Source organism: Astyanax mexicanus, chromosome 4 (assembly GCF_023375975.1).
Source record: "Astyanax mexicanus isolate ESR-SI-001 chromosome 4, AstMex3_surface, whole genome shotgun sequence".
In the NCBI taxonomy this organism is placed as follows: domain Eukaryota; kingdom Metazoa; phylum Chordata; class Actinopteri; order Characiformes; family Acestrorhamphidae; genus Astyanax; species Astyanax mexicanus.
In genome coordinates this window covers 24,256,676-24,281,600 of record NC_064411.1, presented here as the reverse complement: position 1 = coordinate 24,281,600, position 24,925 = coordinate 24,256,676, and the positions used below count along the sequence as shown (strand labels likewise).

The 24,925-nt window shown below is 38.7% G+C and overlaps 2 protein-coding genes across 5 annotated transcripts in view; one reads left to right on the top strand and one right to left on the bottom strand.

Moving 5' to 3' along the window:
• camsap2b (calmodulin regulated spectrin-associated protein family, member 2b) overlaps window positions 1–24,925 on the top strand; it is an 81,006-nt gene that overhangs the window by 19,808 nt on the left and 36,273 nt on the right. For all 4 annotated transcript variants that reach the window (XM_022664021.2, XM_022664022.2, XM_022664020.2 and 1 more), the window contains exon 3: window positions 14,818–14,979. In XM_022664021.2, coding sequence (XP_022519742.2) covers window positions 14,818–14,979 — 162 coding nt within the window. The remainder of the gene's footprint in view (window positions 1–14,817; window positions 14,980–24,925) is intronic.
• LOC103039378 (sterile alpha motif domain-containing protein 9) lies at window positions 16,366–22,191 on the bottom strand. Its single transcript, XM_049476774.1, has one exon. It carries the CDS (start codon window positions 22,142–22,144, stop codon window positions 17,171–17,173), a length of 4,974 nt encoding a protein of 1,657 aa, XP_049332731.1. The 5' UTR covers window positions 22,145–22,191; the 3' UTR covers window positions 16,366–17,170.

The following is a 24,925-nucleotide window of genomic DNA, read 5'->3' as shown; positions in this document are numbered from 1 at the left end:
TGAGAGTTGCAGAGCTAACAAACACCACTAACCATACCAAACAGCAAACGTTTAGCACTGGATAAGCAGCTCTTTTCTGATGTGTTTCTGCAGTGTTGTAGCTGTAAGAGAGTCACAGGCTAATTTAAAAACGCTCTGGAGTTTCACAGTGTGTTTAATGTAAATTTGACGCAGCTGATTTGTGGTGTTTGACTGGAGACTGACTTTCAGGGACTTCCATCAGTCTCTCAGGACAGATGGGCTGTCATTAACTCTGAGGAAGCTAGAGAGATGGAGATGGATAACAGTGAAACTTAGATGCCTGTTGATGTCTTCGCAGCCCACATTCACAAGCTACAGGTTACTCACCTTGTTTTGGAGGTGATGGCAGTCAGTCCAGTAATCAGTCATATCTCTAAGATTTCATATCCCGTACAAAAAAGTCATGAATTTTCCTGATGTCCTGCAAAAAAAATAACTTTTCTCCTCCTCAGGTAAAACAGTTAAAATACCCTGTAGTGTTGCACAGTATACTGATACTTAAGAAGTATCTCGATACTTCATCATTAAATATGCACACTACCCCATTTATTTAGTACCAGTAATCTGACCTGGTCTCTTCTCAATTAAATAATTTATGAATGCCTCAGCACATCAGCATAAAGCATATATGTGTGTCTAGAAAGAGCTAGAAAGAAATCCTACTGTTTCTAAAAACTGCCGTGTCATTGCTCTCTAGTGAGTATCTGTGATTAATCCATTGTGGAAAACACACAATAATAAATGTGTCATCTCTAAGTTTCCTCATGGCTGTTTTTACATGTGATCAGAGCCTTATATGAACACATGGGCTCATAAACCATGTTATGAATCACTGATTCCAATTTGCATTTGATTTCTGAACCGATTTACTCATTCACCCATTGAGCGTAGAGTTCCTTAAAGTGTCTAAACAACACACAGATCACATGATAATTCACAACATATCAGAAAATTGTGCAGTTTAAATGCCTTATTTTCATAAACGTATGTTTTTACTTGATATGAAGAATGAACATCACATTGTTATTCTTTTCAGTTTTTTATTTATTGTAAAAACTCGATATAATTCAATGTTTGTTCTTCTGTTATTCCATACAGTTCTGATGTTTTTGTTTTTTGCATCACTGTTCAGCTGGCTGAAGGTGTTTTAGAGCAGGGTAAACACTAAACACTGCTCTGCTGTGTTTCTGCTGCTTTAAGTCATTACACTGTTGGCTTTCTGGAATGATGTAAGGTAAAGGTTTGGTCCAGGTTTGGTCCAGGTGTGGTTTGCTTGTGTTTCCAGCCTTGCTGCTTGGCTGTTCCTGCCTGATGGAAAGTCTGGTGGTGTTATGTAATAAATTTGACGATGTGTTCTAGACAACGTGGAAAATGTTCTTTCTGCTCCTCTGGTTCTGTTTTTGTGTGAAGACCACTGTTCTGTAACGAGGACACATCACTGTTCAGTCTGACCACTGTCATCAAGTGACGTAACCGAGATAATAACACGCTCTCACACATCAGTTACTCACTACAGTACTGTATTTACCCACTGTACAGCCAGCCAGGGAGTCACACACACACACACACACACACACACTAGTGGAACTGCAGTGTTGGAGGAAGTGTGTTAATTGCACCCTTGTGAAAGTGTAGAAATGTTATTTAGGTTACTGAGTGTTGATACAGCAGTGACATATGGTGCGGCATATGGGCTTTTCTGCCGCCCAGATACTCTAGTGTGGTGCGGTAGAAGGTTGATTCTATAACTGTTATTAAAAGTTGTCAGTGCATTTAGCATTTCTGCTAATGTAGCCCATTATAGCTTCAGTTCACTTAGATTAAATAATTCTACTAAATATTTAAAATGATCATTTACCATATCATATCTAGCAGTCAGATAACATCTGCCCTATATAATTTATAATAAAATTGCATTAACTGCATTAATACTGTCACTGATTTCAGGTAAACTCTTGTAAAATCTGTATTTTCTTTAATATAAATATACACTGCCTGGCCAAAAACGCTCCCACACACTAATATTTGGGAGCACTGCCTTCCACTCTTTAATAATGTGTTGGGCAGTTCTTAACTTAAGTAGCATTGCTTTAACCCTCTTGGACATGAAAACCACCAGAGCTGCAAAGGTTGGTACAGGTTTAGTTACAGTACCTGCTGGAATTCATGTTTCCTGCAGAATTGTACTCAGAACAGCAAATGTAACAGCCCTGCTCCCCATTCACACCTGGAACCGTGTAACATTAACGAGTCACATGACACCAGGGTCACATGGTGAAATGACAGTGGAGATAACAACATAATTGGGCACAATTTGGGCATGTTCACTGTGAGCTGCACTCATTTGTTTTACCACCTATATACATGTTAATATCTATGTGTTGGGTTATTTTTAGAAGACAGTTAATTGTACTGTGTGCGTTTGTCCCCTAAAAATATATAACATATTTGCTGTAATGAGAGGGGTGTACTTACTTTTGTAAGATATATATATATATATATATATATATTGCAGTAAAAAAATGCAGTGTCAGATTATTTCTTAATACCATGCAGCTCTGTTCAGAGATTACATCATGTAAGCTTCCTTAAGAGCACAGAAAGAAGAAAAGCATTTTTTATATTCATAGAGAAAAAAAGGATTATGATCATTTGCTCTGTAGTGTAGATGCTCCTAAACAGACTTGATTCTCCCTGGAGATTCATTAATGCTTTTCTGTTTTTGTTTTCCATTTCTATTTATCTGTAGTTCTCTGCTGCTGTGTGAGCTGCTGTAGGTAATTGAGGAATTGTCTGGTTTGGTGTATTTCCTCTGCTTTTATTTTTTTGAAAATGTAACAGCTGACTTGGCTGGTCTAAAAGGCATTTATGTGATCCCTGAATATCAGTGGGAATGACCAGCTGCATCTTTGACTAAAAAGTTGATATTTTAAACACAGAAGAGCAGGACGGACGGCTGTAATATGTAAGCTAGCTAGCTAAATTTTAGTCTGGAAACCCAAAAATCAACACAGTAAAACCCCTCTAATTCTCTCTCTCTCTCTCTCTCTCTCTGCCTGTGCAGATAGAATAAGACCACTGTGCTTTCTGTTACATTTTTAATGCACTTACATCAGAGACTGCTAAATTCTGCCCTTCTGTCACTCTCTCACTCTCTAACTCACTCACTCACTCACTCACTCTTTCATGCTCTCACACTCACACACACACTCACTCAGGTGTATATATGTGTGTGTGTGTGTTGTGTCTGTAGTGTGATTAGCACTGCGGCAGTAGAGAGTTACCTGCATGTATGCGTGTGCTAAACACAGGCCACTGTAGAATTCACTAGTAAGCAGTTTTTTGTTACGGCTTGATCGTGTGTGTGTGTGTGTGTGTGTGTGTGTGTGTGTGAATGTGAATGTGAGACCCAGAGAGAGAGTAAGAGTGTGTGGTGGTGGGGAGGTGATGACATAAAATTTTGCTGTGCTGCTGTTTGGCCCACAGCCAGGAGGATGAGAAAAAAATGATTGTGTGTGTGTGTGTGTGTGTGTGTGTGTGTGTGTGTGTGTGTGTGTGTGTGTGTGTGTGTGTGTGTGTGTGTGTGTGTGTGTGTGTGGACGGCAAAGAATGCCAGCAAGAGTTCTTCATTTATAAGTGTGTGTGTGTGTTTTATTGCTGCAGTATGTGGGTGGGGTTTGAAAGGAGCAGCAGACATAACAGAGGGCACCTCCCTCTCTCTCTCTCTCTCTCTCTCTCTCTCTCAATACAGTTCAATTTTAATTTAACTTGGCTTTATTAGCATGACATGGCAACAATGTTGCCAAAGCAAATAAATGTCAAAACCAAACATATAGTAAGACAAATTAAAATATTAACAGAAATATCAATAAAAAATATTAACAATAATAACAATTGGGGTAACAATAATAATAGTAACATTAGTAGTAGTAGTGGTAATAATAATAATAATAATAATTATTATTTTTATTATTATTATTATTATTATCTCTCTCTCTCTCTCTCTCTCTCTCTCTTTCTTTTACTATAATCTACTATAATTCTAGAAAGATTATAATAATAATAATTATTATTATTATTATTATTATTATAATCTCTCTCTCTCTCTCTCTCTCTCTCTCTCTCTCTTTTACTCTTCCAATCCTCAGCCCTCACTTTACCATTGTTCTCTCTTTCTCATGTACTTTTGTTTTGGGCTTTTTCTCCCTTTCAGAACATTTTTTATGAAGGGAGTAGAGTAGGACGGGAATTGTGCAACAGTTAAATGACTGTGTCCACCAGAGGGCACTGCGTGATTTTTTAAAAAATGGTTTATTTAATTATCTTTCTCTTCGAGGCTGAGCAGCACAAGCTTTAAATATGCCACAGTTATTTAGTGTTTTCCAGATTGAAGTGTAATAAACAGTCTACTGAAGGGAATTTTAAACCAAAATGATAATAATGCCTTACTGCTGTCTGTCTAGCTTAATACTTACTCCTGTACACTTTGTCTATCTCAAACTATCTCCCAAATCCCCCCCACCCAGCAGTGCTCCACCCTTCACCCTTCAAAGCAAAGGATGTTTACACAGCGCCGTTACTCTGAACACATAAAGAGCGGCTGACTGCAGAACACAGCAGAACCTGAGAGCTTGTTTAGATCTGTGTAGTGGTGTTGTGTTGTCTCACTTTCAGAAGTGTAGGAAACCCTGGACAGTCTGTTCTGGCTGCTAACACTATGTTTTCACTGTTACCAAGGGGAAACTTACAAAGTTAAAGCTCACCTTCCGTCGTTTTTTCTTTCATTTTAAAATGTCTAGTTGTGGTCTCTAGTATGAATGAATGACATGTGAGCCGTTTTTGTAAAAAAAAGTGCTCAGGTGTCTCTGTATAGCTCTTTTTTAATGGACTGTTTTAGGGGTGTGTCCAAAATGACCGGATTCCAGCTTTGCTCATGAATATTCATACATGCAAACAGCATGCAAATATCTCTCCTCTGATTGGCTAGGAGCACTGCGACGCCCCTCCGCCGCTCTGCCGCTCACTGCCTCCCACCTCCTAACTGATGAGCGGTGATGTTGCGTCGCTTCAGCTCCGCCTCTGGGAGTTTCTCGAGCCAAGGTGGGCTGGTCTGTGAGTTTCTGCCTACGTAGGCAGAAAGATAATTCAAAATTCACCCGTTTTTCGGAGGGGGGGAGGGGGGATTTCTTTGCTTAGCTCCTGCAGACAATGGGGGCTGCAAAACAGTTTAATGTGCAGGTGTACACATTCAACTCGGAGAGACCTACTGTATTCCACAAAAAACAAGAAAAATCGGATTTTCGCGGAAGGTGAGCTTTAAACTCTGTTTATGTGTAGCCTCTTGTTGCTCCTTAGTTTCTATATTTTCTGCTCCCATAAATCTAAAGATATATTAGCTTACCTTTTTATTAATTCCTGTGTGAGGGCTAATAATACATCTCTTGCAGTTTGTGTTTTTTTTCTGTTGATTTTATTGTCCATTGCTTAAGCTCTATGAAGTTAATGTGATGATAGTGGTTTCATTTCATTGAAATTATTGGTTACGTTTTTCAGAAGTATTTGCAGGAGTCTTGAAAAAATGTTAAATCAATATTATGTCCCTTTTTGTTATAAAAATGAACACTGATTCAAATTCATCAACCCATCAACCTACATCAACTTTAGAAAGCTCCTTTTTATTTTATCCCAATAAGAAAAGAAAACATTTACATCTACATAAAAAAGACGGCCCAATGTTTTAGTGGGAGTTCCTGATAGTCAGTTCTCTTTTAGTATGATCATTAACCTGTTGACCCCATCCCTAATGCCAGGTGTGAGCTAGAGGGGTATAAACCCATAGCGTTGAGCTGTGGAGAAGTGGAACTGTGTTCCATTCAGTACTTCTGGGATAAGTTGTGGAGTTGGGGATGATGTGGAGTGGTTAATCATCCAACACACTGACCCTACTAATGCTCTTGTTGCTGAATGCAATCAAGTTCTCACAGCAATGCTTCCTCAAGAGGATATGTATATGTACTTTATACATACAGATGTATATAAACACTTATTATATTAATTTAATTGATGAGTCATTTTACTCTCTTCTTTTTGACTTCCTTCCCTATTTTGTTTATTTATTGTGTAACTTACACATGTGGTCTGATGTGGTCCGAGCCACTGTCCCTCATAATGACAAGTAAAGCCTTATAAGGCATTCCTGTCTGTAGTTAGTGCTTCAGTCCTGTGTGAGCTGTGAGGTTTTCTATATACATCACTGCCGTGTATGGTCCGAGCTGTTCAGCAGGATTAGATCTGACAAAGGCTTTTAAATCCCTTATTACCTGTAAACAGATGTTCCATTCAGCCTGATGGGGGTGGGGGTGGAGGAACGGGACCTGGTCTGATAGAAGTACTACTGTAGAGGTTATACTTTAGCTAATGGTCTCAGGGTTTTAGATTTAGATGTTTGAGTGGTGGAGTTAAGCTTCAGGATGTGTGGTGTTTTGGGATGTTATAGGTCACAACAGTACAGGTAATAGTAGAACTGCATGTTTTTTAGTTAGTTTATGTTCCTAACTTGTTTGAGGGGGCAAATAAAGCATCCATTATTAGATGTTGCACTGATTTGAAAGCGTGTGACAGTGTTGTCTGTGATATTTCTCATTTTCGGGTTCGGAGGATATTTAAAGTTTGGTACATTAATTCTTTCACTTCAGATAATACTTCTTTGTGTGTTAAAGGTGTGTAACTGTCTTACATAAGTGAGCAGCAGATGGTCGTGGGAGCTGTTGTATTTTTTTTATAAATGATGGTATTTCTGGACGAGTAAAAAAGAACCAACATGCAGTAGACATGCTTGGATCACATAATAAGGAAAAGGTTCCATTTACTGTACTTGGAAAAAAGGGAACATTTTTGTTTTCTTTCTTTATGCTTGTTTTTGCAGTGTCCATAATAGGGCTTTAACAATTAACATCAACGTAATAAACAATTTCAATTGATTGATGAAAATTTGTTGACTTCAAATTTCAGCCTTTTCTAATGGTACTGTATTTTTTGGGACTATAAGGTGCACTTAAAATCCTTTAATTTCCCCAAAAATCATCTGTGCACCTTATAATCCAGTGCCAGTTATGTATGAATTTTACCACTTGGGTATTAAGAAGCAGTAAAGCCATGCTGCTGAACTACAGCGTTATACAGGAATTTCGGTGAAGTTTCTCCAGCACTGAGTCTGGAGCAGTGTTAATGCTACTGCACCCAAATCTGAAAACTATCTGGAGAGAAATCTGTGCTTGTTTGACTTTAAAATAAATATTTTTAAGAATTACAGTTTTGTATACTTAGCTTAGTTAGCAGAAGACCAGCTGAATTAGAAGGAAAACATGGTGACACCCCTATTCCTTACTAGTATCGCTTAATGCTCCTTATAATCTGGTGCGCCTTATGCATGGGCTTGGTAATTAGACTCAGTTCACAGTCACCTTTCAACATATTCCACATTTACTCACTAAATATCAGAACATTCCACATTCTTCTAAACTGTTAAAAAGTGTTTAAATCCCACGTTCAGCTGTTTCTAGCATTTCTAAGTGATAGAGAAAGCAACAGGAGTTTTGCAGCTCTAATTCTGACACTGATATTCTTTTAATACTCTGTCAAGTTACTGAAAGTTCAATTGCGTTACTGTGTGCAGAGAATCGCAGCACATTTCTCATTTTACTTTGTAGAATTAGTTTAAGCTGTGCTCCATTCCCTTTTCCCATCACGACCAACAGGTGCCCATCTGTTTCTGTCAGAAAAGCTCATCAGAAGAAAACTACTGTCAGGTCTGAGATTAATTGTTTTTAGTTTTAGTGATTGTACTTTAGGTTGTTGGGTAGTTGACGTTCCACATACCAAAGACGAATACAGAAGAAAATATATAAAAGTAAAATTTCCTTCCATTAGTCTTTTTTCTTTGATTCTGTTTTATTTGAGTTAGTTTTGCAGTAATGATGATCAGTTTAGCTTTAGTTTTAGTGCTGCTGAGAACTGTTGAGAACTAATGAGTAAGTTTTTGGATAATAGTTTTTAATAAGGATAATGGTCCTGGCCTGATCCTGCCTCAAACATTTCTGTTAAAATCATCACACATTACTAACATCTTTTTTTCTAGTTCTGTGTTTCCAGAGGGGATGATGCTTGTTGTTTTGGAGCACTTTTAAGTATCAGGACAGACATTGCTTGGCCTTAAAAAAAGACAACACCATCCTGCAGGGTTCAGATCTTTTTCTTCAGGGAAATAAATAAAGCTTGCTATGTTAAAAATGGGAAATGACACATGCCATTCTCTGCTTGTTTCCTCATGTCTGTTTGTTCTTTAGTTGTTCTGGCAGACATATGGTATGTTTTCTAATATTGCTGGTGCAATTTAATTCAACAGGAATGAGAACTACACAAAGGTTACTGCTTTTTCAGCGTCAAAAATAAAAGACTAGATGTTCAGACAAGGGAGAACAGTGCAGCTCGGCCGCCAGGGGTTATCCGTGGCGGGGCACCGGCATCGTCTCTATCCGCATCGCAACATTGCTAACATTTCTTGGCCGCGGGGCCGCTCGCCTCGCTGAGAGTCTGAGGTTAAATGAAGGGTTAACTTTACCTAGCACTTTACCTAGTGCTGTATCTTTATAACTAAGGCTGTATATCTGAAAACATTTTGTCCTTTGTATTTTAGACCTGTAAATTTTGCAATTAGGGAAAAAGACAGCTAGGCATTCATGTTGCATGTATGAATATTCATGTTATAATAATCGGAAAAATATCAGTATGACAAAAAAGAAAGAACAAAATAAATCTGTAGGGGGAAAATACTTTTTCATTCCATGTATCCATAGTGTATTTAAACAAAAACATTACGATATTTCACAATATTGATATCTTGTCCCACCCCTATTCACAGTATATCTTATTATTATATTGATTATATCTATTATATTGATTATATTATATTGATTGTAAATGACCATAGGAAACATGTTCACATTCTGCGTATGACCCCAATCTCCTTGTACCACCAGTAGTAGACTCAGGCTGTCTAAAGGCAGGGGTGAAAAATGAAAAGGGCACCAGCTGCATGGCATGGGGCGTGTAAGTTGTAGAGGGGGTGTGGCTAAAAGTGGAAACATAAATCAATGGAATAGATGCAAGTCTAAGAATGGAATCCTTTGGGCATCATTAATGACGATTTACTTTGATTTGTATTATTAAATGCAGTTGTAATCCCATTGTAAGGGGAACTACATCACATTTAAATCTGGTTTGCAGTGGTGCATGAACACTATAGCTCCATATATCAGTCAAACAAGGATCTGCAGCACCCTGTGGCCAAGGAGCCTCATTCAGAGACACTGTAATAGTTCATTTCTGCATACAGTATTTTGAGAGAAAATTGGACGATTCTGATACATAGCTGATTTTCCATTAGGTCATGTGGGGTGTTTTGGATATGCAGTGGTCAGTACCTACCTAACAAAAGTGCTCAAAGGAAGGATTCAGGAGCTCTCCGGGCTCGCTGATACTGTAGAGAGGCTAGCATGTCTGCTGTGATTCCACAGAGCTACCTAGTCCAAGTTTTGCTCTGTAAAAATGATCATGTGTCCTCTGGAGTGGGAAAGAGCTGGTTCTGTGATTATGAAGTATGATTTTTTTGTTATTACTGTTCACCACATCCCATTTTTTGTTTGTTACTGAATTATATTAATTGGTTGTTTCTCATTTTAAGGGCCAGAATTAGCAGAGCTGGGTTATGGTAATTTTGAGAATGGAATTTTTCTGAAAAGCGTGATTGGTGAAAAAAAGTTAGATATGTCTGGAAATGCAGTTTAATAATCAAACAGTAAAACTGGAACTGCTTCAGAATAAGCTCTATTTTTAAACACCCCAACCTTTAATCAGAAATCCAGGACTGATGAATGAGAGAATGAGAGCGAGAGGGGAACTCCCACTGTAAGAGATTCTAGATTTGAATTCCAGCTTCCTGAATCATCTCTACTGAACTTATTATTGTAAAAGCAGCAGAAAAAAATCTTGCCCTTGTTTTCAAGCAAACTTGACTATATTACCAAATGATATAAAGTGTGTCACAATATTTACATTATCAGCCTGTCATACAGTATATGAACAGGACCTTAATAATTTGTGATTATTCAGTGTACAGTGGTATGGAAAAAGTTTGGGCACCCCTGATAATTGTCATGATTTTCCTTTATAAATAATTGGTTGTTCATATTAGCAATTTCAGTTAATATCATATAGCAGATGAACACAGTGATATTTAAGAAGTGAATTTAAGTTTATAGGATTTACAGAAATTGTGCAATAATTCGGGCCCCAACAGAAAAATGGCAGGAATAACAGCCTCTAAACTCGTCCTATAGCTTTTAATGAGAGTCTGGATTCTGGTTGAAGGTATTTTGGATGATTCTTCTTTATAGCAGCATGATAATGTGAGTTAGGAGCAGTGCAAAATAAACTGTCTCAGTGCAGTTTAAGGTGACAGTGTTTGCAAACAGTAGTAAAGTGGAATAAAAATAATGGAAATGCTGCTTTAGGTACAGAAACAAATTTTACTGTTACTGTGAACACAAGTACCAGGATTTAAGCTCCTTCAATACAGCATTTTGTTGAATTCTAATTAGTATTGTATTGAATGAACCTTGTATTATTGGAATATGGTGTAGAGAAGGGGTCATTTAAGCAGGTTAGAGAGTAGTGTGTTAAATCCCTTATGATAGAATAAAATCCACAAAATCCAGTGTCTGGAGTTATCCACACGAGGGAGCTCTTAGCTCTGCAATAATATTTTCTGTGAAACACAGCAGAGAGATTGTGATGTTCATGAGATCAGATCCTTCTGGAGACAGTAGTGTCACCAAGTGTCTTGGTGTTTATGATATTAGTTTCAGCAAAGGATACAAACTCATAATAACTCCTTAGTAATCAAGGATACCAATAACTGATATTTGGGGTAGAAAGTGAAATGAAGTTTATGGGATTCACAGAAAGTGTGCAATAATTCTTTATACTAATTTAGGCAGGTGCAAAAATGTGGTCACCCTTGTCATTTTATTGGTTTAAATTTCTTCAGCACTAATTATTTAATCACAAAATTAGTTTGGTAAGCTCATTGACCCTTGACCTACAGTACATACACAGGTGATTCAAATTGTGAGAAAGGGTTAAGGAGCCAACTGCAACTTTTTCTACTCATTGCATCTTCTCTGAAGAGCGGCAACATGCCTTTAGCAGTTTTGTGTGTACCTCGAATTGCACACATGCTGCATTTAATATTTGTAAATGAACACAACCAACTATCCAAACACAAACCAACAGCCTAACTGACTGTAAGGGTGACTTTAACATCACGTAAAAATGACCCTGTGGTCTCAGGATAAAAAAGTTTGGTGCTCAGACAGCTGCAGAATAAAAAAAAGTTACGCAAAAAATAATATCTGCAATAAAAATGTTAAAAATCAAAAGGAAAAGTTTATGTTGCAAGCTAAAAGGAGAAACTAATATAGCAACTTACTTAGTTTCTTTTTTATTCTTTGCAGTTTCAGTTTGGATTTTGTTGGTCTTAACTTTCATTTTTTTGTTTTTGTGGATTTTCTGTGGATTTAGCTGCTAAAGACTTTTGTTTCAGGAATCTCTTTTTTGCCTCTCAGTTTTTTGCTTCTAAGATTTGGCACAGTTTTCACAGGGGGGCGGGGCTTACAAAAAGGCGTCACTAGTTAATGAGCTAGTGAGTTAGCTAGACAGTTAGTTTGTGAGCTAGCTAGTTACCTAGTCAGGGAGCTAGTGAGGTAGCTATTTAATGAGGTAATGAGTTAGCTAGTCAGTGAGCTAGAGAGTTAGCTAGTTGGTGAGCTAGAGAGTTTGCTAGTCTGTGAGCTAGTGAGTTAGCTAGTTAATGAGGTAACTTAGTGAGTTAGCTAGACAGTTGGTTTGTGAGCTAGCTAGTTACCTAGTCAGGGAGCTAGTGAGTTAGCTAGTAACCTAGTAGGTGAACTTGTGATTTAGCTAGTGAGTTAGCTAGTCAGTAAGCCAGTAAGTTAGCTAGTCACTGAGCCAGTGAGTTAGTTACCTAGTAGGTGATGTACTGATTAAGCTAGTGAGTTGGCTAGTTAATGAGGTAGTGTAGGGTGACCAAACGTCGGTATTTCCCGGGACATGTCCGTATTTCACGTCCTGACCCGGGCGTCCTGGGTTTTTTTTTTTCAGAAAGTGAGGAAATGTCCTGGTTTTTAAATTACCATCATTGGACCAGAGAGCAGTAGACAGTGTGACTTGTCAGCGTGGCGCCCTCCCTCCCACCCTTCCGGTGCAGTCTCACCGTAAGAGTTTGCTAGTCAGTAAGCTAGTGGGTTAGCTAGTTAATGAGCTAGTGAGTTAGCTAGACAGTTAGTTTGTGAGCTTGCTAGTTACCTAGTCAGTGAGTTTGTAAGGTAGCTAGTTAATTAGCTAGTGAGTTTGCTAGTTAATGAGGTAATGAGTTTGCTAGTCAGTAAGCTAGTGAGTTAGCAAGACAGTGAGCTAGTGAGTTAGCAAGACAGTAAGCTAGTGAGTTAGCTAGTTAATGAGGTAATGAGTTAGCAAGACAGTGAGCTATTGAGTTAGCAAGACAGTAAGCTAGTGAGTTAGCTAGTTAATGAGGTAATGAGTTAGCAAGACAGTGAGCTAGTGAGTTAGCAAGACAGTGAGCTAGTGAGTTAGCAAGACAGTAAGCTAGTGAGTTAGCTAGTTAATGAGGTAATGAGTTAGCAAGACAGTGAGCTAGTGAGTTAGCAAGACAGTGAGCTAGTGAGTTAGCAAGACAGTAAGCTAGTGAGTTAGCTAGTTAATGAGGTAATGAGTTAGCAAGACAGTGAGCTAGTGAGTTAGCAAGACAGTGAGCTAGTGAGTTAGCAAGACAGTGAGCTAGTGAGTTAGCTAGTTAATGAGGTAACGAGTTAGCAAGACAGTGAGCTAGTGAGTTAGCAAGACAGTAAGCTAGTGAGTTAGCAAGACAGTGAGCTAGTGAGTTAGCTAGTTGGTGAGCTAGAGAGTTTGCTAGTCAGTAAGCTAGTGAGTTAGCTAGACAGTGAGCTAGTGAGTTAGCTAGTTAATGAGCTAGTGAGTTAGCTATACAGTTAGTTTGTGAGCTAGCTAGTTACCTATTCAGGGAGCTAGTGAGTTAGCTAGTAACCTAGTAGGTGAACTTGTGATTTAGCTAGTGAGTTATCTAGTCAGTAAGTCAGTAAGTTAGCTAGTCAGTGAGCTAATGAGTTAGCTAGTCAGTGAGCTAGTGAGTTAGCTAGACAGTGAGCTAATGAGTTAGCTAGACAGTGAGTTCGTGAGTTAGCTAGACAGTGAGCTAGTGAGTTAGTTAGTTGGTGGGCTAGAGAGTTTGCTTGTCAGTAAGCTAGTGAATAAGCTAGACAGTGAGCTAGTGAGTTAGCTAGTTGGTGAGTTAGAGAGTTTGCTAGTCAGTAAGCTAGAGAGTTTGAGTGACAGTGAGCTAGTGAGTTAGCTAGTTAATGAGGTAACTTAGTGAGTTAGCTAGACAGTTTGTGAGCTAGCTAGTTACCTAGTCAGGGAGCTAGTGAGTTAGCTAGTAACCTAGTAGGTGAACTTGTGATTTAGCTAGTCAGTTAGCTAGTCAGTAAGCCAGTAAGTTAGCTAGTCAGTGAGCCAGTAAGTTAGCTAGTCACTGAGCCAGTGAGTTAGTTACCTATAGGTGATGTACTGATTAAGCTAGTGAGTTGGCTAGTTAATGAGGTAATGAGTTAGCTGGTCAGTGAGCTAGTGAGTTAACTAGTTGGTGAGCTAGAGAGTTGCTTGTGAATACGCTAGTGAGTTAGATAGACAGGGAGCTAGTGGGTTAGCTAGTAACCTAGTAGGTGAACTTGTGATTTAGCTAGTGAGTTAGCTAGTCACTGAGCTAGTGAGTTAGTTAGTTACCTAGTAGGTGATGTAGTGATTAAGCTAGTGAGTTAGCTAGTCAATGAGGTAATGAGTTAGCTAGTCGGTTAGCTAGTGAGTTAGCTGGTCAGTGTGCAGGTGCGCTAGCTATTTAATGAGCTAGTTTTATTTGATTAGCTATTTTATTAATATTGCTAACAGTTCATATACTCAATGTTCAACATTCATAGTTACTTAAGGTGGTGTGATTTTGGCTCCCCAGAGAGAAAGTGTAAAAAACATGATTGCAGCACACTGACTAGGTAACTAGCTAAGCCAATTTACTGACAAGGTAACCAGATAACTTACTTATTAGGTAACTAGCTTACTTTACTAGCTAATGTAAGATTTGTAATGGAGTAAACTTACTTAGAGCCTATACTCATCCTCAGCCATTTTCATAGCCACAAACAAGAGACAAATATCACTCATCATCAACCGCTTTATCCGTTAAGGGTCGCGGGGGGGCTGGAGCCTATCCCAGCCGGCATCGGGCAGAAAGCATTATACCCCCTGCACAGGCCGCCAATCCATCGCAGGGCGGACAGACACACAAAGACACATTCACTCACACACTCACACCTAGGGGGCAATTTTATCCGGCATCTAATTAGCCTGTCTTTGGACTGTGGCAGAAAACCGGAGCACCCGGAGGAAACCCACGCAAACACTGGGAGCATGTGCAAACTCCACATAGAAAGACCCGGGTCACCCCAGCCAGGAATCAAACCCAGGCCGTCTTGTTGTGAGACGGAAGTGCTAACCACGGTGCTACTGTGACGCCCAGAGACTAATATATATATATATTCCTTTTTTGTTTTCTTTCCACTTTTGCAGAGTTCCCATCTTGCAATGATAGACACCTTGATGATGGCGTATACAGTGGAGATGATCAGTGTGGAGAGAGTGCTCTCTTGTGTACAGAAATACTCACCTTTCTTCCCTGAGGAAGACTTTCCTTATGATGCTGAAGAGGCTGTGACCACCTGGATTAACAAGGTAAGATCACTGACCCAACTACTCATAGCTGGCATAAAACAATCGCTAAAATTAGATTTTTGCAGATTTTAGTTTTAGAAGATTAATTCAGATAAAAAGCATAACAAAAGTGTCTACTGTTGCATGGTCTATTCTAGTTATGTGTAAGTTATATTTGGCCTGTTAAATTGAGGTAATCTCTTAATCCGCATTTTAATGGTCAGCATATAAAGAGATACATTATTCAGGTTCGTAATTTTTTTATCAAACATGTCAGTGTTAATAATACCGCTATATAAAGTAGCACACCTGTATACCTTGTAGGCTGAAATATATTAGAAATATATTAATTTTCTTTATAAAATGTCACTTCCAACTTTTAATTAAACACATCTAATTATGACCTGATTTCTGCTTACACGTCATTGTTTTTATAATATTATGTAATACACAACGATTTGTCAAATATTCCAACTTACGTAGAACCTGTCAGGTCAGATTTAGTAACCAAAAATCTATTAAAAACCACTTTCATTTAATTTATGCGGCTGTCCAAATCTGCTCCATACCTCTTTAATATTACATGCATATTTTAATCATTCATGGATTTGTTGGGGATGTATGAAATTAGGTATATCAAAGTATCAGATATCTGTCAGTCAGTACCAATAAAACCTGCAATTCTACTATCCTCAATATCACTTTCAATACTATGAAAAACAAATGAATTTAAACTTCAACATGTTTTTTTTTTACATAAATGTTACAAAACATAAATCAACCTTTGGTTAATAAAATGACTGAATCAATTTTTTGAGTAATAAACAATACTAACCAAGGTGTGATAAATAAGGCAAAATATTATTGTTGCAAAAACAGTGGATTGTAGTTTTCAAGTATTTAGTAGTTCTGTGGTATAAAACCTGTGGTACTGTGGTATGGGAACATAGCATGGCAACAGTGTTCCCAGCATGGCAAACAAGTCCAGACCGGGTTCCTAGTATGAAGTCCTGCACGAATGTATAACTATACAGCAGCATTACCAGGACATTAGACTACGATTGAAATTAATACAGTTACGACCACAAACATTAATTTGTGATAATTACCTCATCAGTGGCGACAGGTGGCAAAGTTTAATTATTATTTTTGATGGGCAACAAATTTCTATTACTATACCCTTTGAAATAAACTCCCTTGGTCTCTGTGAAGTGCCTTGTGTTTGATAAAACAGCAAAAAACGATTTACAGAGCTTAAAATAAAATGCACTTTCAAAGAACTATTTCTTTATCAAACTTGCTTCCAAAGTCTTTATAAAGAAAAAGCAGGCTGGATGGGTCAGAAATGTCCGACATGCCTATATGAAATACCATGTCATTGTTAAATAAAAGACTTTTGGCAATTAGTACAGATTGCAGGATGGGTGGTATTTATTGTATGTTCAACAACAAATGAAACAAGTGTTCAAACACAGCAGCATGGTCAAAAGCATGTTAAACATTAACAACTGTATGAATTTTAAGAGGGGATTCATTCAGGTGCATTAGTAAGAGTTACATTCACATCTTCACAGAGTGTTAACATGAATTATACATCAAAATAGGTTTGTTATTTACAGTTGATTGCCTTTCTTGTATCTTTTCATAATCAACACACATTCTGGTAATATATCTGGACATATAGTAGAGGTGAGGTAAAGTAGCACAACAGACAAAGTCCATGGTGGCTCAGTGGGCCAGGGCCCCAGACTGATTTTTTCTGTAACCTTCACAGAAGCATAGATACAGAGATAAATGCACAAAGATGAAATATTTTAAGCAATGTCTACAGTCTAGAAAATCTATTTTCCAGTGCACCAAGAAGTATCATTTCATTTAGGCCTTAAGATTGTATCTTAAAATGCTTGCAATGTTCAATCATCCAATGTGAAGCGTAATAAAAGCACCATAAAAAGCTGGAGTTTGTTTAAAACCCTGCAACCAGCAACTCCCTTTTATCCGGAGCAGTGCCAACCATGGAACATAGTCGTATCTGTTATGCCCATCCAGTACTTTTGGGACGAGGCCTGTTGGTAATCAAATAACATCCTGATCTCACTAATGCTCTTTATACATGTAATCATTTACTCCCAACAGTACTCAAAATCTAGTAGAAGAGACAGTTATTTTGGGAAAAGCAATAAATGAGCAGGTGTTCCAAAGCATTCATAGTCTAAGTCTCTTCATATTGGATGCCATAGGCGAGTGGTCCATCAATGGCGAAGCCTACATAGAAGGACACTTTTTCTGTACTGTGCCCACTGCGTATTCCTCCAAGGTAGGTCGGTCGGACAGGAATCTGCAGCTTGCCGTACTCCGCGTAGAGCTCTCCTTGCGTTATGATGCCCTTTACTCTAAGAAGCTTCTCTTTAATCGCTGCTTCTTTGAAGATCTCTGCATTCTGCCAGAGAATATTTCGCTCTGAAACATCACTGAAACTTCTGTCAAGAAATGTTTTGGAGGCCAATCTGTCTAATCCATCTGCCTTTCCCAGATACAAGTGAGCGATGGGGTTTCTTGCTCTAAACAGGTGGGAATGTTGCTTTCGTGATGAACGTTTTATATTTTCCACGTATGTGGTTATACGCTTGTCAACATGTTTCTTTCCAGGCCAGAGTAACAGCAGTGCGAGATAGTACGGTTCTGGATACTGATGTGTCAGTCCTGCTTCTTGCAAAATTTCCATCAAAAGATCGGTCAGATCTTTTTGGGATTTTGCCAGTTTTGATGTTGGATGGTTCAGTTTGAGGATTATGTGTGTGAGCAAGTGATTGGTTTTGTCTTGAAGAGATTTGGTACTACAATTCTTGTAGATGAATGAGTATTTTTGTGCAATTTGCTCGATCATTCTTTTCCGGACTTCCAAAAATTGGAGAATTCTTGGAAAGTTGTTTGCTCTGTTTTCTTCTAGAAACATTCTGCATTCATCAATTTCCATGTGTAAGCTGAGTTTAGGTTTACATACTCTCTGTCTTTGTTTTTCCTCTGTTGAGGAGCAGAACAAAGAGATGTAGGTTTTAAAGTGGTCAGAGATCCAATTTCTGTTTTTGTTCTGCTTTTCATTGTCAACAACACCTTTGCCTCTTGTGTAGGTGAAGAATTCTTCGAGAAATTCAAAAGCTCTGTCTACATTTGACTTCAAGGAGATAAGAAATGACTCGTTGTCCTTAAGAATGGCAATTAATTTGTCATTGAGATCAGTTTGAGCAGTGCGAATTGAAGACAATTTCATCTTTCCTTTGAAAAATTGCCTAATATACTCATGTTTCATTGGATCATTCTCCTCAAACAGTGGAAGCCCTTTCACAATGTCAAAGACTGTCATCGCAATGTCAATCTCATTCATATATCCAGATATGTTGTAGATATTTTGCTTCCAGTGGCGTTTCTCTTCTGTGTCAGCCACATCATCTTTCTTTGCTAAGGTCTGAGCTGTTCGGAAAGCATTTATCGCAGCTTTAGCCAGGTCAAGACATTCGTTGAGGTCTTCAGCTGTGTAAGTGCTTTCCTCTTGCTTTTTGCCCTCAATCTTGTATTTTAGTTCTCTTCGTGAGACCTGCCCAACTGTGTCAGCAGTGTATGAATTTTCTTTGATGGTTTTGGCATTGTTTGCCCAGTCCTTTGCTAGGGCAAAGTTTTTGTCATTGAGGTAGTAGTGGCGTGCTAAAGCCTGAGGAATGGTGAAGTCCTTATCGAATCTTTTTGATGCTTCGGTCAAAATGTTTTCAATTTTTTTAGGTCCCTCACTTCCAGATTTTATGTCTTCGATCAAGGGTGAAAACAGCGTGTCTTTCTCATCACCTTCTGTCTTACGTTGGCGTGTGATTAGCATGCTTTTCACTGACTGTAGTAGGCTATCCCTGCCCATTCCTCTTTCAAAAAACAAGTTTTTGTGTAGCATGTTGAGGATTATGTCAGCTCTTGGGCTTCTGTGCCTCTCCTCCAATACGATGACACATTCTGCTGCAATACGTTGATGAACAAATCGAATAGCCTTGTACACACCACATTCTTCAGCTTGGAACTCGATTAGCAGGCATGAATAAGACTCCATTTTTTCCAACACAGATTCTGTTCCCCACAGTCTCCTTTTAATGCCCAGGAAATCTTCACAGAGAGACACAGAAATGTTAGATTCAGCCACGTACGTGTTAAGCAGTGCTAGGATCGAGAAAAGCTGCGCTTCTCTACTTCCAACATCCACATCTCTTAAGATGTTACTTGCGACATTTGTCACATACGCTTGATTAAAGTTAGTTTTCACGATCATGAAGCTGTAGAAGTTCTCAGGTTTGTCATGAATTGTGTGAAGTTCTTGAAGCTTCACTTCAAAAGCATTTTGCTCCTCCTTTGATAAACTTGCTGTGATATACTGGCTTTCAATGACACTGTTTTTCCATTTTTCTTTAGGATTTTTTGAACGTATGCAGTTCAGGAGGACAACAAAAGCGTCCATTTCTCCAATGATTTTCCTTAAGCAGTGCTGCAGCTCTTGTGTGTTTTCTGTGTCTTCTGAGTCTTCCACCAGTAGCAAGACTGGCGTTTTATGAGACTTCTCAGATTTTCCACACTTGATGAGATAAGCAACTTGCTGTGCCACTTCTGTTTTTGTGATTGTGTTATCTGTTAACACGGCGCATCTGAATTCTTTTCTCAGATCCCACATCACGTGCATGGCTAACGTTGTTCCACCGCATCCAGGATGATGAAAAAGATTGACCATGAAGCATGTACTTGTAGGGTTATTGGTCTGATCCCTGACCATTTTCAGAACTTGCTTATACTTGTCCCGTTTTATAAAAGGCTTTGTTGGTGTTTTGTCTGAAAAGTAGAAGTTCCACCATTTTACCTTGTCACCCCTGTAGAACTCAGCCTCTGTGATTTTTCTGAAGTCTTTGAATTCTTCACTGTCCTCAGCATACACATTTTCACACTGGTTCTGGTAGAGAATATCAAGAGCTGGCATTGAATCCTCATCGATTTGTTTTACAACCACTGAGCTTCCACCAAAAGAAGGCAGTAGTCTTTCTGTCGTTTGTTTGTGCTTTTCCAGAATTGATCCATTGATTTCGCTGAGTTCCAATTCAAATATTCTTTGTTCACTGAGGTCTTCCTCTGTTCTGATTTGAATAAAGTCTTTCCATTTCTGAAAAGCATTGTCTGTTGTGCATATGCTTATAATGTTCTGTATTCCTCCAAGATTCTTGTAAAATGACATGAAAGTATCAAAAATTGGGTCATTCATGGATTCAACGACTGAGAGAAGGAGAAAGATAACTAAACTCCGTCTTGGAAGAGTGTCTGGATTGCAAAGGAAGGAAATCATGTCCTGCACTTCTCCAGCTCTGTTTATTAACCACTTGTTAGGGGGCAGTGGTTTGTCAGATTCTGTGTTAATGTCCAATCTTCCATTGCACATCACCCAACTGGTTTGTTTGTACAAGTTCAGATTTTGCGTTAACATTCCTGGATCTCCATGAAACTGTATCGGGGTGTGAATGTTTGCAACTCTGTTTTTTCTGTAGTTGTGGCAAGTCCCATTTCCCACAGAATCTGGATCAAAGTCAAGTACGCAGAATAGTCGTAATGTTGTCAGGAACTTCAGATGTTCCAGTTGTTCAGGGTGACTTTTGTTTGTTACAATTATGTAGTAATCAGAATCTGTCAACAGACTCTTGAGTTTTTCTCCCTGATTTAATTTTCTTTTTCTGTTGGGCTTAATTTCTGCTTCCTTTCTTTTTGTGTCTAGAATCTTCAAGTCTGCGATAACTTTAGCTAATTCTTTGGGTGGGATGTTTTGCATGTCTTTGGTTGCAGCTCCCTCTCTAATGAAAAGTGATTTTCCTTTGCATTTCTTCCATTGGTTCTCTTCATCCAAAGTCTGGGTGTAAAATATCTTCTCATGAACAACAATGTGACCTGGAACAACATCCACCTCTATGACGTATTTGCTGGATGAGGTGTTGTCACAGCACAACACTTCCACAAATCGGGGTTGTCTAATGCACTTCTTTGCATCATCAGCACTGTCTTCGAAGTACTGTTTAATGCCTTGATTAAAGTGATCAATGATTGTATCTGTTTTTTCAACACTGACCCCAACAATCTCCCCATGGGAAAATTCAGTATTCTTTGAATCTGCTACACCAAAATGAATAGTTCCGTTTGTCCTTGCGTTCATGCATCCTGCTGCAAATCGAAAAACCTCTTTGTTGATTTTTTTCTTCATGACGTGAATGTCTTCTGCCCTTCCCAAAAACTTGTATTCGTGTACTGGATCAATAAGATTACTTGGTCCTGACTCGGGTGGTAAAATATAGTTCTCAATATATCTGTGAGGGGCTGACTGCTGGTCAAAAGGATAGAAACTGCAGAGATGTTTCGATTGAGGTTGCTTGCTCTCTGACTTTATTTCTGGTTCCTCTGCGTTTGAGACCTGCATTTTAGGAAGGTCTGTTGTTTCTGCAGGTTCTGTCTCTGTTATATCAGGAGGCACGTTTTGGGAGGATACGCCTGTCTTATTTTTTCTTTTCTTGTGTGTTTGTGAGGGCATTACTGTGGGCCTTTCTTTTGGTTGACCTTCATCCACATTGCTGAGGGGTTTGGGAGCTTGTGATTCTATTGTTTGAGTTGTTGTATTTGTAGAAGGTTCTTCATTTGTGCTGCCTATGTGTTCTGAATTTGTGGAAGTGTCAGGGTTGCCTAAACCTTTTTTGTGTGACTTTTGCTTTTTCTTTTTTCTTTTCTGTTGTGGTTGTTCAGTTTTTGGCAGAGCAGTATTCACTGATGTATCATGTCTTGATTCAGTACACTGTGTTGTTGAACTTTCAGAAGGCTCTGACTGTGTTTGAGGGGTGTCTTTCTGTATATCCAGCACTGGCTCATTTTTGTGAGTCTGTACCAGAGTCTCTAATGTGTTTATGATTCTGACTGCAGGACCATGCTTAATACCTAATTCCTGTAAGTCTTTTGCTTTGTAGCAAATAAGTTCCTTTCCTGATACGTCTTCCTCATATAATTTGTCAGCCCATGGTTGGTCCACCTTCAGTTCTACAGACAACCACTGGTGAACCTGCTCCTTTGTCCATTCCTCAACTCTATGTGGAAATTCCTTTTTGTGACTCATTGCAGTATCAAAGAACAGCATTCAGTGTAGTATCGTGTTTCATGCTCTTCCCAATTCAGGCTTGACTGCAAAAAAAGTTATATTTCTAATGAAAAAAATGGGCAAAGATTGCATTGCACAAATCTTTCTATAATATAACTTAAATGCAAATACTTTTTTTTTTTTTTTGCTAGCAATGCCATCTCACTGCTGCGTTCCCAAATATACTTCTTCAAAAAGATAAGAAATCTTATAAAGGTCCAATCCTCTATAGCGACCCTCAAAGATCCCGTACTTCACTGCATTTCAGTTTTAGATGTATGTTGCAGTACTAGCTAGCTAGCCATATTAATATTACCCAGCCAGACAATCTAGCCAGATGAACATTAGCAGTGAGACAGCAAGCTAGCTAAATCTGGTTCTCCAGCTATGACTCAATTAACCCTGAACTGGTTATTTTCTCAGTCTAACGTCAGAATAAGTAGAAGTGGGGTAACATTAATCAAGCCATAGCTCTTTAGAGTAGCCTGCTTAGCTAGCTGTTTAATAATCTATTGTGGGTAGCCTGGTCTTACCAGAGTGTACACATGCGTGTTTGCTGAACTGTATTTGGTATTTAATGGTCATGTAACATTCATTTTTTATCTGATTTGATATTACAACAATTATTGACAAAAGTTCGTTCAGAGCACTTTATAAAAGAGTGTTTCTTTAAGACACTGGTTGGATTGTGAAAGCTGAAGAAGGATGTTGTGCCCACGTTATTTACCTGAACAGACTCAGTTCAGTGAAGCCTGTAAGTAGGACTCAAGTTAGAAGAACTACAGGGTATTTTTCTACAGTCACTAAGTTAGTTAGTAGCTAACTAGATAGCAGGCTAGCTAACACATGAGTTTTCAATACAGTAAACAAAGGTGATGACCTAGCTACCTTCTTTGTCCTGCACATAACCCTCAATCCATTTATTTTAGTCTTTCAGTGAAACAGCTCAGGGAATCCTGCACTTATGTTCTGCCTGTTTTTCAACAGCTTTCACCATTAATTCAGGGAGGTGTGTGAGGTTAGTTGTCCACACAGGTGCTGCCATTTAAACTGGTGGATATTCTGCCGGCTCCCTCGCTGCCTTTGAATTTCTGGGGTACCCCCAAGCCTCGCTTTCTTTTCAACATGGGCACGAAGTGAATAAGGTGCATTGCCACTTGCAGGTACATGTATATAAAGTATTGGAACAGATACACTTACAAAAACTGCAAGCCTGTAACCACTGATGTCACTCAACTTTTGCATTCTTCTTTTGTGATGCTTTTTCTAGTTTTTAAGTCTTTATATTGACTAGGTCTGTCAACCCTTCCACTTCTTGCCCCTTGAACACCTTTGTAGTTTTGGCAGTGTGTTTTGGGTCATTATCTTGCTGAGTTGTGAAGGATCTGCCAATCAGTTTAGAAGCTTTTCATTTTCATTTTCTTTTCACTTTCTTTAAAACAGACAAAAGTTTTCTGTAGACTTCTGAGTTTTTCCTGTTCCACCCTAAATGGTGCAACAGATGGCAGAGGTTTCAACATTTAAGGTGAAACGTAAAAAATAAAGAAAATAAAAGCTGAATACAAGTTATATGTCTCTCAGCCTTAAAGCAGACAGACTTTGTTTAAATAAAATTACAGGATTTACATTTGGTTCCTGTTTTGGTTTATTTGATTCTGAAAGTCACCCTAAAAGATTTCTAAAGTAACCTTTAACATGCTGTTTAACAAGGTCACTTTGAATATGTGACAAACACAATATATATATATATATATATATATATATATATATTAGGGGTGGGAATCTTTTACTATCTCACGATTCGATTCGATTCCGATTTTGGGGGCCACGATTCGATTCAAAATCGATTTTTGATTCAAAACGATTTGAATTATACAAATTTCTGCTTCTGGCTTATGAATCTTATTGAAAAAAAGCCTCCATAATATACACTGGTCCTGGAGCAGGTAATGTGTTACAAAAACAATAAAATGTGCAAGAATGTGGGTCCTCAGTGACAGAGGAATTACTGGGATATCACAATGACGTTTGTCAATGAACAATAAATAAATAATAAATAACACTGCTTTATTACCAGGCTACTAGCAGTGGTGTGTAGGTGACGCTGCTGGGCTGATGTGATGATAGCAGTGGAGCGCTAAAGTTCAGGAGCAGCTGCTGATTAACTAGTTAATTTTAGGCCGTTGTATTTCTTCAGAAAGGGGGCAGGAGGTGGAGAAATTAATTCATATTGTCCATTCCTTAATTCCTCTGTGATGGGGAGCTGAAATTAGCTCTGATTAGCTTATTTTATTTTTCTGTTCCGCCTTAAATGCTGCAGCCCGCTGCCACCTGTTGCATTATTTAAGGTGGAACTGGAAAGTTAGCTAGTTAGCTAGCTAACAGTTACTGAAACGAACTACTAGCGATCTTTTTTATGCTTGTTATGAAGCATTCTGCCATAAAACATTAAAACTACACGTTAATCTAAGGTAATATAGTGCTTGTTCTGCCATCTTACCGGTAATTCTCATACACCTACGCTCTGTGTGGGTCTGGAAGATCTCTGTTTGAACAAGCCCTATCCTTTACCCGCCTTAGGGGTGACGGTACGTTTACACACTACGGCGGCGCAGCCAATCGCTTTCTCCGCCTCCCACTTGCCGCTTTGGGCAGTGGGAGGCGGAGCGAAAAACGCTTCGGTAGGGGTAGGGCCAAGGGAAGAAATGGGATTGGACCTTAGAATCGATTTTGGGACATTTTAAATCGATTCTGAATCGTAGTAAATGAGAATCAAGATTC

Bases quoted from the DNA above. Each gene is read 5' to 3' on its own strand.
- LOC103039378 (XM_049476774.1), bottom strand. From the start codon at position 22,144: ATGCTGTTCTTTGATACTGCAATGAGTCACAAAAAGGAATTTCCACAT.